Source organism: Cervus elaphus, chromosome 25 (genome assembly GCF_910594005.1).
Source record: "Cervus elaphus chromosome 25, mCerEla1.1, whole genome shotgun sequence".
In the NCBI taxonomy this organism is placed as follows: domain Eukaryota; kingdom Metazoa; phylum Chordata; class Mammalia; order Artiodactyla; family Cervidae; genus Cervus; species Cervus elaphus.
Window position 1 is genome coordinate 40,065,642 of NC_057839.1, and position 13,115 is coordinate 40,078,756.

The 13,115-nt window shown below is 35.1% G+C and overlaps 1 protein-coding gene across 6 annotated transcripts in view; it reads left to right on the forward strand.

The window, feature by feature from the left end:
- RANBP3L (RAN binding protein 3 like) overlaps positions 1-7,722 on the forward strand; it is a 53,601-nt gene extending 45,879 nt beyond the window's left edge. Inside the window, exons 12-15 of one of the 6 annotated variants that reach the window (XR_006337837.1) lie at positions 98-240; positions 3,781-3,970; positions 5,682-5,801; positions 6,038-7,716. Coding sequence is in view for 3 of the 6 variants with exons in the window: in XM_043887727.1 (XP_043743662.1) it covers positions 98-240; positions 3,781-3,970; positions 6,038-6,081 (377 nt within the window). In the remaining 3 variants the exon portion in view is untranslated. Of the gene's footprint in view, positions 1-97; positions 241-3,780; positions 3,971-5,681 lie in introns of all 6 variants that reach the window. The other 5 variants (XM_043887728.1, XM_043887727.1, XM_043887729.1 and 2 more) reach the window with 5 other exon arrangements.
- Positions 7,723-13,115: the final 5,393 nt, after the last annotated feature.

Here is a 13,115-nt window from a genome sequence, read left to right on the forward strand (position 1 = left end):
AACTACGAGATTTATTTGCTTTCATAATGGCAAATTCCTCTGAAAGGCTAAGGAATCAACTGTTCTAAAGCCTGATAAATTCACCTTCCTATTTTAGTTATGCGCAATCAAGGCAGCCTGAGGCTGATTCTCAACAGCAAACTCTGGGCTCAGATGCAGATTCAAAGAGCAAATCACAAAAATTTACAAATAACAGCTACCGATTTAGAAGACTATAACGTCAAAGTGTTTTTAATTCAGGTAAGTGACAAATTTCAGTGATAGAGGATTATCCTATATTTATAGATTACTGCAGTCACTAATTTTTTTTTCCATTTTATTATACTAACCTGTACCACTGGCAAAAAATCAGTCATTTATTATGGTTGTTTATAGTCTAATCAGTTCAATTCAGTCCAGTTCAGTTGCTCAGTCGTGTCCCACTCTTTGCGACCCCGTGGACTGCAGCACGCTAGTCTATACCAGACCTAAATTTGATATGAAGTTTAGAGATTAACACCAATTTAAAGTAGTCAATTGGTACTGGTCTTAAGACAGCTGTATTGGTATATGCTGTCAAATGTCTCCATTTTTCTTTACTGTTAAAATTATGTCAGCAGTCTTACTAAATCACCAGAGATACTACTGTCAGGATTGGCTCCTAGGAGGCCCGCACAATCCACAGCCCGATGCTTACACTGCGTGCTGACATTGAGGCTTTGAGATCACTGGAAAGGAACCAGTGAGAAATGGAAAAACACAGGGCTAGCAAGTTAAAAGAACCAGTCCAATAGCAATTTCCAATTCTGGACTTGAGTCAATCTCCAAGGTAACAGGTTCGCAACAGCTTTAGCTATTCTGGCAGCAGGAATGCTTGACCTCAAGCATAAGATCCAGGCAAAAGAGACAAAGCTGAAATGAGTCAGGTGAGAAAAAAGGGTGGATATCCCCCACATGCTGAGTATCAGAAGCCTGAGTGTCCAAGTGACTCAGGTAGAAGAAGATAATACAAGTAAACTGGCTTCCACATAATAATGGTAAAAAAATGTTGGCAAGAGGCCACTGGTGAAAAACCAGAGATTTTAGTGCACTGTTAGGCATAAGTGATGTTGAGTATTAAAATCTTAGAGTAAAATGCCTAAACCCTGTTTACCATTTAGGCAGATAATATTGGATACTCTGCTAGACCAAATGCCCCTGGTTTTGAGTGGGTAAAGCACTCTGCCTGAGACCAAGTCTGATACTGAGACTATGATTAGATTAGATTAAACTATGACCAGATTCTGCTGCTCAATATCTGGCTCATTCTGACTTTTTAAACTGTAGGGTAATTTTTAGATATTAGCAAACAAAATGCAATAAAAATCATCCAAAATTCCACTCCTAGAGATGGTCACTATTAACATTTTGGTCTTATATTTTAGTTTTATAATATATATTATAATTATATATTATATTTTTTTTATTTTTTTTATATTTATATAAAAATAATTTATATAAATATATATATTTTTAAAATATAATATATATTATAATTATATTTATATAATTATAATTATATATATATTTTTTATATTTATATAAAAATAATTTATATAAATATATATATATTTTTAAAATATAATATATATTATAATTATATTTATATAATTATAATTATATATATATATATAGTATTATAATATATATATGTGTGGGTATGTTTATATACATGCGTACCATATTATACATACTGTATGACTTTCAGACAAGTAATTTAGCCTTCCTCAACATGATTTTACTCATCTACCAATGGAAGACAATAATAATGTACTTAATAAACTGATGGAGAAGATTAAATAGCTAACATTTGATTGTGAAATACACATATGTAACTTTTTCACTTATCAATGAAAATGAGTGTTTTCTGTTATTAAATTGTAGTCCATTCTTCAAGAATTCTTTTATAGGTGAAAATAATTTGTTCTATTATATACCATAATTATTTCCACTAATTCCACTTTGCTAAATACTTAGGTAATACAATGTGTTCATTATTATAAATTCTGCAAAGAATCCTCTATGTACATACATGTTATTTTTCTTGGGAAAAGGTTTTGACTGTCTTGACAAATTTATCTCTATAAAGACTGAAGCAATTTTCATTTTCAATAGCATTTTCTTATGGTACTTCCTGGAAATTTTTTTAAGCTTTGGAAATTTGTTGTTCAAAAAATATATACCATTGTGCTTTTACTTCTTGTTCTGAATTTCTTGAATGAAAATACCTGAATGAATTTGGCAATATGCATATATATGTATATATACACTCTACACCAGTGAAAGACATATTTAACTTTTAATGTAAAAAAAAAAAATCAAGGCAGCAGAACAGTATTTGTTTCAATTACAAATACTCTCTCAATAATTTTTGTTAATTAACTTACTGAAGAAAAATTATACCTTTGTACATAATATAAAAAATTAAATTAGTGAAAAGTCAACAAATATTTACTCAACACCTGCTATATATCTAATACAATATGAGACACAAAAACATTTTATTTCATTTGTACTTTTTCCCTACAAATAATTAAGGCAGCTTAGTAACATACTAACAAAAAACTGTAAGACTCTTCTCTCAAAAAGTTGGCATGTAGTTGATTCACTCCTCAGTTCTTGGCTTTGAAATATTTGGTAGCTCTTCGAAGGATTAGCAAAGAGAAAACTTTTCCCAGATTTTCTTTGAAACTGTGAAAAGATCCAAAAATGTAAGCCACTGACATGTTACCTTAAGGAGTGCTGACTTTGATGATGAAAACCAAGTCCCAGCCAATCCATCAACTAGCTGTGTAGACTCAGACAAGCTGTGCGTTTCTTTTTTTTTTTTTTTAAGCTGTGCGTTTCTGAGCCATAATTTTCTTATCTGTAGGGGGAAAGCGAAGCAAGTATTTATTTAATATCTGTACTATATGCTTCCATTAATATAAAAATTAGCAGATAAATTATTGTTAAATAATTAACCTACAGTTTTATTATAAGGATTGAAAAAAATAAAAGACTATAACAACAGCAAATGTTATACCAATGTTATTCTCACCATTATTTTTTATATTAATAGTAAAAGTAAAAATAGAAAAAGTACTGAAAAGGAAAAACAGAAAAGTATAGAAAGCAAGGACCTCTGATGTATTTATGGTACAACATCACAGACCCTTTGAATGAGCTTTCTGTGGAGCTACGCAGCTTGTGTCCCTGGTGGCTCAGTCAGTAAAGAATCTGCCTGCAATGCAGGAAACCCTGGTCCCAACCCTGGGTCAGGAAGATCCCCTGTATACCCTGGAGAAGAAAAAGGCAACCCACTCCAGTATTCTTGACTGGAAAATCCCGTGGACAGAAGAGCCTGGCGGGTGACTTAGTGACTAAACCACCACATGCAGCTTTCAGGGCTGTCTAAGCAAGTGATGTAAAGGAAATGAAAGTCTTTTTTTCCCCCATCTAACTCTCTGATTTTCTACACTGTAACATAGTTTGGAGGAAAAATGGTCTTAACACAAATTCAAATATAAACTTCAAATCACAAAATTTCACTTTCTCAGTTTAAAAGGCACAGATTGGGACCTCTTATCAAATTATCTATGTTAGGATTCAATTTGGTTCAAGATGAACTGGCTCTTTACCCTTTTGTTTCTAGGGTTATTTACATTCTAGATTTATGCCATATAATTCTTTCCTTATTAAAAGTGAAAGATTACAAATTTGTAAAGTGTGGCTATCACTGAGTTACTTATATTCTTAACACATTTAATTTACCTCTTGTAGGCCAGTGCCAAAGACACAGGACGTCTGCATGCAGCCATCCATCACCGTCTTGTTGCACTTCGAAGCTTCGACAAGCAGACAGATGCAAATCAAACTGAAAGCCAGTCAGAGACAGTTCTCCAACAGTTCAACTATGATAGCTGTGACGAGGATGAAGAGGATCTCATCCAAGCTACTAAAACTAGATCAGGTAAAGGACTTTTCTCCTGTTGGTTTGAGGTTTAAGAAAGAGATCTTATTCACAACACTTTATAGGATACAGATTTTTAAAAAGTGGAACTTGTCTGTTCAAAGTGGGTGGGGGTTAGAGCCCTAGATGTTTGGATCTGAGAAGCAGGTCTGAAAATCAGACTTCTACAGTGGCCTGTATTGGGATTTCACCAAAAGTCAGTCTAATTGTAGTACCTGCATATCATCTGCATATACGTCTCATAAAAAACCATATTTACAATGTAAAGTATTCATTGCTATGCTGAAACTAATCATATATTCATATTTCTCTTCACTTGTTCTCATTCTCCTATTATTGGCCATAATAAGAGAAATTATAAATACTGGTAATGGAGCCAACAGGCAAATCTGGCTTGAAACACTGATAAACCCTGTTTATTCCCTTTTCGGAATTTGACTGCTTTATTCTCAAAGACCTTCTTTACTTAGGGCAAAAAGTGCTGTTTCTTTAATTACACCAGGATTGGTAAATTGAACAGGCAGTGGAACCTCTGGTTAATGGATTTTTAGATTTTAGTGCTTGTCCTGATGAGTGAATTTAAAACTAAAATCCATCACTATATTTGGAGAAAAACCTTGTCAAGGAAACAATAAGCCCAGCTTTATTATACAGATAGAGCTATTCCAATAAAGTCATCCAAGTATTTTCAGTAATAGTTTCATTTAGCCCTGAATTTTGCTCTGAGGAGGACTGACAAAGGACTTACAAAAATAGTGTATTAGCAGGCATTTCCCCAGTTTTTGATCATTTATTAAAGCTATTTTAATCATACATAATTTAAGAATCTATCAAAGAACATGTGCAAAACTTGATGAAATAGCTTCCTTGGCCTAGTACTAAAAATGTAATCAAAAGGAAGAATACATGAAACATGCAGAGCAGGATCATAACCTGCTAGACTCTGAGCCAAAGAACTAAGTGAATATGACTTTTCTTGTTACTATCAAATAAAAGGTTTAATTATTTTTTAACTATACAAAATTTATAAATTAAAATCATTATAACATTTATATTGTCAACAATAGAATGAGGTCTATTAGAAAATGAGCTGGTATCCATTAAAAGTGAAAGTGAAAGTCACTCAGTCATGTCCGACTGTGATCCCATAGATTGTAACCTGCCAGACTCCTCTGTCCATGGAATTCTCCAGGCAAGCATGCTGGAGTGGGTAGCTATTCCCTTCTCCAGGGGATCTTCCCAACCCAGGAACTGAACTGGGGTCTCCTGCATTGCAGGTAGATTCTTTACCAGCTGAGCTACCAGGGAAGCCCATCTTAAAGGAAATCAGTCCTGAATATTCATTGGAAGGACTGATGCTGAAGTTAAAGCTCCAAAACTTTGGCCACCTGATGCAAAGAACTGACACATTGGAAAAGACCCTGATGCTGGGAAAGACTGAAGGCAGGAGAAGGGGATGACAGAGGATGAGATGGTTGGATGGCATCACTAACTCAATGGACATGAGTTTGAGCAGGATTCGGGAGTTGGTGACGGACAGAGCCTGGCATGTTGTAGTAGTCATGGGGTTGCAAAGAGTTGGACATGACTGAATGCCTGAACTGATAAATTAAAAATGTTAACTTGTAATTAAGATTAAGTGGCAAAATTATTTCATCAACAAATGTCATGTTTATGAATAGATCCTATATTCTACCATATTTCATTTCAGGAAAGGGGTGATATGTGACTATCTTCAAACAAAATGAGAAACAATGGGAATAAGGGAAAGTAAATGTCAATCATATGAACCCATCTTTTCTTGCTAACTTTTCACTTAGCAGTTTCTCCAGTAAGTGTTGTACATAAATGCTAAATGTAATGGAAGCAATAAAATGTCTGGCTTTTTACTTTGTTGCCCATGAATCAAGGGAAGGTTTAATTATATGAAAATATTACATTTATAATTAGGAACAGTTCCAAATGTTACTTAAAACATACAGATTCTATATGTTTCATTTCCTTGATAGCATGCATATTCATGAGTATTCATGTTCAGTTATATTCAATTTTAAATTTATATCACAGATTCTTCTAGGTGGACCCACAGACAGTCGGTTGCCTGTTCATGAGTACTGCTATGAACATGACAACATCTACAAAGAAAACACGTCATTGAGAAAAATCACCTTACTGAAAAAAACTAAACCATCCTAATCACTAAATGAGAAGATCCTATTCATTCCTTGAATGATTTAACAGAAAAATTTAAGAAATATAATTTGTTGCAATTAAAATGTTTCTCTCATGTAGTATAATAATTATGAGGTTTTATATTTTGATTATTGTGAAGAAAATGGCAGACTTTAAGAAACACATGGCCTATGAAAGTTCAAAATTTATCATTTTAAAAGAAGTTAATTTAGAATAATATTTGATTACTAATTTGGACTATTCATCACACTGATGGATACAATAGTTAATACTGTAAATTGCTGGATTTGATAAATATCTCACTAAGGTATTTATTTTTCAGTCATATATTGTCTAGCCATAAAACATATTTTACAAAAGTTCCAGAGTCATTTCTTTGAAAAACATTATAACTGCATGATAACATGTTATTCTATCATGTTTTTTCTTATGGGAAATGTACGTTTTCATTTAACCTTTGGATTCCCTAATTCTATAAGATTATTTATTCATGGTGTAAATTCTTTTAAAGAGAATATCTATTCTTGCATTTATGTCTATTGCACTTTAATATATGCTTGACTCAAGGTCAGTATCCAATTTTTGTTGAAGGAATGAGCAAAATACATTACCTATGTATTAAAATAGTAAGTATACAAAAACTGAAATATGTTAATGTGTTCTTTGCTTTAACTTATATAATTAAATTTCCATTAATATTCTAGTAGGTGTGGCTGTACAAAGACTTGAAAAAAACCAAATATATCATATGTAGACAAATTAATTTTTTTTTAAATGCCATTATTAAGGTAAGCCACAGTAATTTCAATAATTTCACACAACAGAATTTTGATGCTTTTCCTTTGAGATGTGTTTCAGAGACACTTTAGGAGTAAACAAGAAAATCAGCATCACTACTTATGGCCACATGGCATTTTTCAATCCAGTATGATCACCCCATGGCATCAAAATGACTTCTGAGTATCTCCCCTAAACAATACTCCTTTAAGGGCATCTTAATCTCCTCAAGCTTCCATAACAAAACCACAAATTGGGTGACTTAGACAACAGAAATTTATTTTTCACTGTTTTAGAGGCTGGGAAGTCTAAAATCAAGATGCTGGCAGGTTGGTTTCATCCTGAGACCTCTCCTCTTGGCTTGTAGAGTTACCTTGGTAGGGTCTACCACCTCACATGACCACTTTCTTGTGGGAGCACAGGGAGTGAGTGGGGAGAAAAAGAGAGCAAGTTCTTTGGTGTCTCTTTTTATAAGAACACTGATCACATTAGACCAGGGCCCTACCCTCATAATCTCTTCTAACCCTCATTACCTCCTAAAGCCCCATCTCCAAATATCACTACTTTGTAAGTAGCCTTCAACAGATGAATTTTGAAAGAACACAAACATTTAGTCCATAATGAGAAATAATTCACACTTACAAAATTATTTCTTAAAATGTTCTAAAAAAAACTTGGAATAACATTACAGCTTCATTTCTTTGTTGGAGAATAATATTCATTTGGAAATATACATTTGAATATACTTTTTTCAAAAAAAAAGCTACATTATTTTATTATACTGCCATATATAATAGTAAAAGCAATTATATATGTGCATTTATTGTCAAATCTGAACTCAGGCTTGAAAGCTTAGCACATGAAACTTCAATTACTCTTTTAGACTATAATTTAACTAGTATGTTACAACTGTTGCAAGTTTTACTCTTTCCCTGTAACTCTGTAACTACTAAGAGTATCTAACTTTCATTTATTCTTCCAGTGACTATAGAAGAAATATAGTAATAAAATCCTTTACTTCTAAATTAAGCAATGACTCAGGAACTGAAGAGAAGCTAATGTGAGAGAGGAAGAGAGAAAATGTCTAGAGAAGGAAAAAAACAATAAAGAAGAGCTCTAACATGAAGGAAGAATCAAAAGAATGGAAAATCAGGAATTTTAAGTTTTGTTTTTTTTTTTAATTCTAAAAGAGTGACTCTGATGCAGAACAAATTCAGAGGAAATTTTTCTTTAGAAGCATAACATAAATTGGGAGACATCTGAGAAGATATTAAAGCATTGGTTCTAAGATCTTAGCTGGTATGGGAACACTAGGATTATACTAAATTGTTAACGTAAAGAAAAGAAACAGATTTTCTTTATCTTCCTGACATGTTCTTCCTTGCCCCGTGTTTAGTGTGAAGATGAACTTTCTCAATGCCTCAAACATTTTATCTGAAGATTATGGCATGGCTATGAAAAGTAGAAACATATTTACCTTATGATTTTCAACCCATTTCCACTCCTGTTCCTCCTTATACTCTCTATGCATATATTTAGTAATATTTTGGGGTGATAATAGAAATAGGAACATCTTATAATTTCTCTTTGTCCTACATCTTCATCTCTGCTCTGTGAAAGTGTTAACACTCAGTCATGTCTGACTCTTTGCCACCTCATGGACTATGGCCCACCAGGCTCCTCTGTCCATGGAATTCTTCAGGCAAGAATACTGGAGTGGGTTGCCTTTCCCTTCTCTGGGGGATCTTCCTGATATCTTCATCTAGCCTTCTTCTTTTTGACTTTTCTGTATCCTTTGTCCTCCTCCTCTTTAAAGTGAAGAGATCAATCATCTAATGATATTTATTTTTACAAATTACTAGGTAGGTGACTTCAAAGCACACATCTTCTTTCATAGAACCAGTTTTTCTTAACAGTTACTTAGATAAATACTCTTCCAATATTTTAGAATATTGATTATTCTAAATACACTCTAGATATATTTAATATGACATCTAATTATATATTTAATCTAAACATTCTTTCCTAAATTTTCTAAATTTAGATTTCTAAATCTAAATTCATTTCTTTTGATCTAAACATTCTGACAGAAAACATTTTTTCTATCAATAGTACTGTTTAATTATTTAATTTTTTGGCTGTGCTGGGTCTTCATTGCTACCTGGGTTCTCTATAGTTGAGGTGAGCAGGGGCTATTCTCTAGTTGAGGTGCATGGGCTTCTCACTGCAGTGGCTTCTCTTGTTGTGGAGCATGGGCTCTTGGTGTGTGGGCTCAGCAGTTGTGGCTACTGGGCTCTAGAGGACAGGCTCATGAGCCACGGTGTGTGGGATCTTTCTGAACCAGAGCTCAAACCCATGTCTCCTGCATTAGCAGGTGAATTCTTTACCACTGAGCCACCAGGGAAGCCCCTCAAGAGTAATTTTATACCAAGTTATCAGCTTAATTATAAACCAGCAAAATATTCTCTCTTAAATATTTTACATCCATTACTGCCAAAGCCAGGAACCCTTAGTTGTCAAGGACTAATATCCTATATTAGAGTATGTGGATGTCATGTTTCAGAAAGCCAGAGGGTGGTGGTATATATCTTTCATAATTAGAACATACACGAAGTGAGCTGGAGGGGTTGTAATGATTGGGAAGGATAAATCTTAACTTTTGTAAACCTTCAAGTTGTGAACATAACAATTATAATTCTTCCCCATAAAACATTGAGAACAATAAAGCTTGCTTGAGATGTGGCCAACTGGGTAAGTTTATTCACTAGAAAATAATACCAGCCTTGTCTTGGATGGCGTCTGAGTATGAAACTCAAACATTATTTTGGTTGTTTGCGGGTAGCTGAAACTGATATTAAATCCACAAATGCCAACACTTTAGTTTGTTTTGCATGGCCAGATTAAACCCACAGTACTGGTGATTTTCTACATCATACGTGAAATTCACAATGGTAATTTTTGACATCATATGTGGAATTCACAGATGTGAATACTTGAACGTAGTTGACATTTCTAAGATGATACTTGGAAACTACAGCATTGGAAGAGTTATAGAAATAACTGGCAAATATTTAGCCTAATAAATACTTGATAGTATAATAGTTTCAAACACAGGATCACCCAAATTTCTTGCTATCTGCCAATCTAATGGACATAAAAGACTATTTCACTATTACTTTAATTTGCATTTTTCTGATTTCTAATAAGGCTGAGGAGCCTTTAGATATGTACTCACTGCTTGTATTTCTTCTAATAAATTTGTTCATAATCTTTGCAAAGGCTTCCTAGCATACCGAAGATAAAAGTCAAGTTCCTAAGCATGGATATAACATTTCATATCTTTCCTCTGTCTTAAATCTCTAGCCTCACCTCCCACCATTGCCTGCCTCCCTCTAAATGTTCTAGGTTTTCAGAATTGTTATTTTATTACTTCATACCTTTGCACACACTGTTTACTCTGTGGAATTCCTTTCTTACTCTTGCTGATTCTGCCTAATACCTAACTCATTCTTCATTACTTAGCTTGAGACATTCCCAGAAAGCTTTCCCTAACTCCACTTAGGCTAAGCTAAGATGTGTTCCTCCAAATTTCTATAACACCCTGTGTATAATTTTACCATTGCACAGACTGTATGTTCTTCAAGGGGAGAGACTACCTTTTATTTATCATTAGCACTTAGCAGGGTACCTCACCAATAGCAGGCAATCAAATATAATTTGATCTCCATTAACATGTGTTATATATATAAGACTCAAGAGGTATTATCCAACAGGAAGCTAGAAATAAGGATCTAAAGCTCTGGACATAGGCTGGGCTAAAGATACTGATAGTAGCTGAAGTCATGGAAGATGAAGAGGGCTAAAATTTGCCACGTGTATACCTCATAATGGGCATGTGGCTAGGCATTTGTGCATATTATTTATAACTTTACAAGGAAGCTGTTTTCTTTTGTAAATGAAGAATTAGGCTCACAAAGGTTAAGGGAATAGTTCAAGATTGACAAAAGTAATAAATAGTAAAGCTGTGATTTGAACCAAGGTCTTTTAAAATCCCAAACCCAGGCTCTTTTCACTACACAAAAGTAAATAAGCTTGTGCAGAAGAGTGGAGAGGGGAAAAAAAAGAAGAAGAAAAAAAAAAAAGAAGAGTGGAGAGGGAGAGAGAGACAGAGACAAAATGGAAGGAAAGGAAAGGGAAGGATAGGTCCTAAAGATGAGCTCGGGAATAGCTCAGAAAGAGGACAGAGGGATGGGCAGAACACCATTAGGGATTGGTGCATTGTGAACCAGAGTAAAAATTTCTAAAGGAAATGATAACCATTTCAAATGAAGGACCAAGTCATTTAAGGGCTGATAAATGTCTTACAAGTTACAGATATTTGGTCACCTTGGAAATAGCAGTAAAGTGGTTGGGAGAAACCAGATTACAACAGGATGATGGATAAGTAGGAGGCAGGGATGCTGACCAATAATGAACCAATGACTCGTTCAAGAATCTTAGCTATAAAGAGAAGACATGTGTGTGAAAGTCACTTAGCCATGTTTGACTCTTTGTGACTCCATGGACTGTAGCACAGCAGGGTCCTCTGTCCATGGGGATTGTCCAGGCAAGAGTACTGGAGTGGGTTGCCATTCCCTTCTCCAGGGGATCTTCCCAACCTGGGGATCGAACCCAGGTTTCCCACACTGCAGGCAGATTCTTCACCACCTGAGCCACCAGCAATATATAAAGAGCTAGGGCTTAGATGGCTGTTTGTTTTTTTTAATTTAAAGATGTCTGAGACATGAGTATGTTTAAATAGTGAAGAGGAAAGTCCAATAGAGAAGGATAATTAAAGGTATAATAAAGGTGATAACTTGATGGAGTATTATTTTTGAGAAGGTGGAAGAAGATGGGATCCAAAAATAACAATGGACAAAGGGACAGATATATCAAATGAGAAGATGTCAGTGTAGACAAGTTTGTAGCTGAAAACGGGGGAGATCTAAATATTTGAGTACTTAATGGTGAAATCAGAAGAAACGGGGTTTGAAATTTTGCATATGCGTAACAAAACTCATAGACTTTGATCCAAAAGGTTTTCTAGATTCATTTTTTTTTCTATCAAATGGATCAACTGGCTTTCTGCTAGTCACCCAAGCGTCAAACTGCAGTGTAATCTGTGACCTCTCCCTTTTCTTCCTTCCTGATAGCTAAGGAATTATAAAGTAATGAAATAGTATGACTAGAAAGGACCCTGAGAATGTTCAAAGTTACAAATGAGTAACACATCCTACAGAAGTTAAGAGGTATGCTTAAGTGTGCCCTGCAAATCACTATTAGCAGCTGCTATGAGGCAAAGCTGGTCAGAAGGGGTAAGTGACCTATTAAAAGCAAACATCTATCAGACTCCATTGTGTATTTCAGTCTAATATACTATGTGGCACATAGTAGGGACTCAGTAAGTATTCAGTGAACCCATGAATGAATGCTGGCGGTAGTGGCTAGCTGAAAACTAAAAGTCACAGATTTGGAATCAATTTGGGCTTGGCAGAACCTTGGAATCACTCTAGCTCAACTCCCTCATTTTAAGATGAGGAATCCGAGTCCCAGAAAGATGAAGCAACCTGCTCAAAGTCCAGGAGCTAGTTACCGATAGTGCTAGGACTACAAAGAAGCAAAGAGGGTGCCAAAACAAATAGACCTAAAGAGCAGGAGGGACGGACACTAGGATCTGCACTGCCACTTGATTCTCCTCTTGTAACAGGGGCATTTTCTTCCATTTTCATTACTTTTACTCTATAGCTCGGATCTAAGTGTAACTATGTCAACAGTGCCCAAGTCGCCCTTCCTTCTCTTGCCTCCTAGTTTGTTCCACATTCCAAAGCCAGATCAGTAATCATCAAACATTGCTCTCAGGACTCACTTCATTTCAGTTAAAAGCCTCCAAAAGGTCAACTACTGCCTACTAGACTTTCCTGGTGCCTCAGCTGGTAAAGAATCCGCCTGCAATGCGGGAGACCTGGGTTCCATCTCTGGGTTGGGAAGATCCCCTGGAGAAGGGAACTACCCACTCTAGTATTCTGACCTGGAGAATTCCATGGACTATTCCATGGGGTCGCAAAGAGTCGGACATGACCGAGCGACTTTCACTGCCTACAGAGTAAGATCCAAATTATTAACACTCTTAACCCTT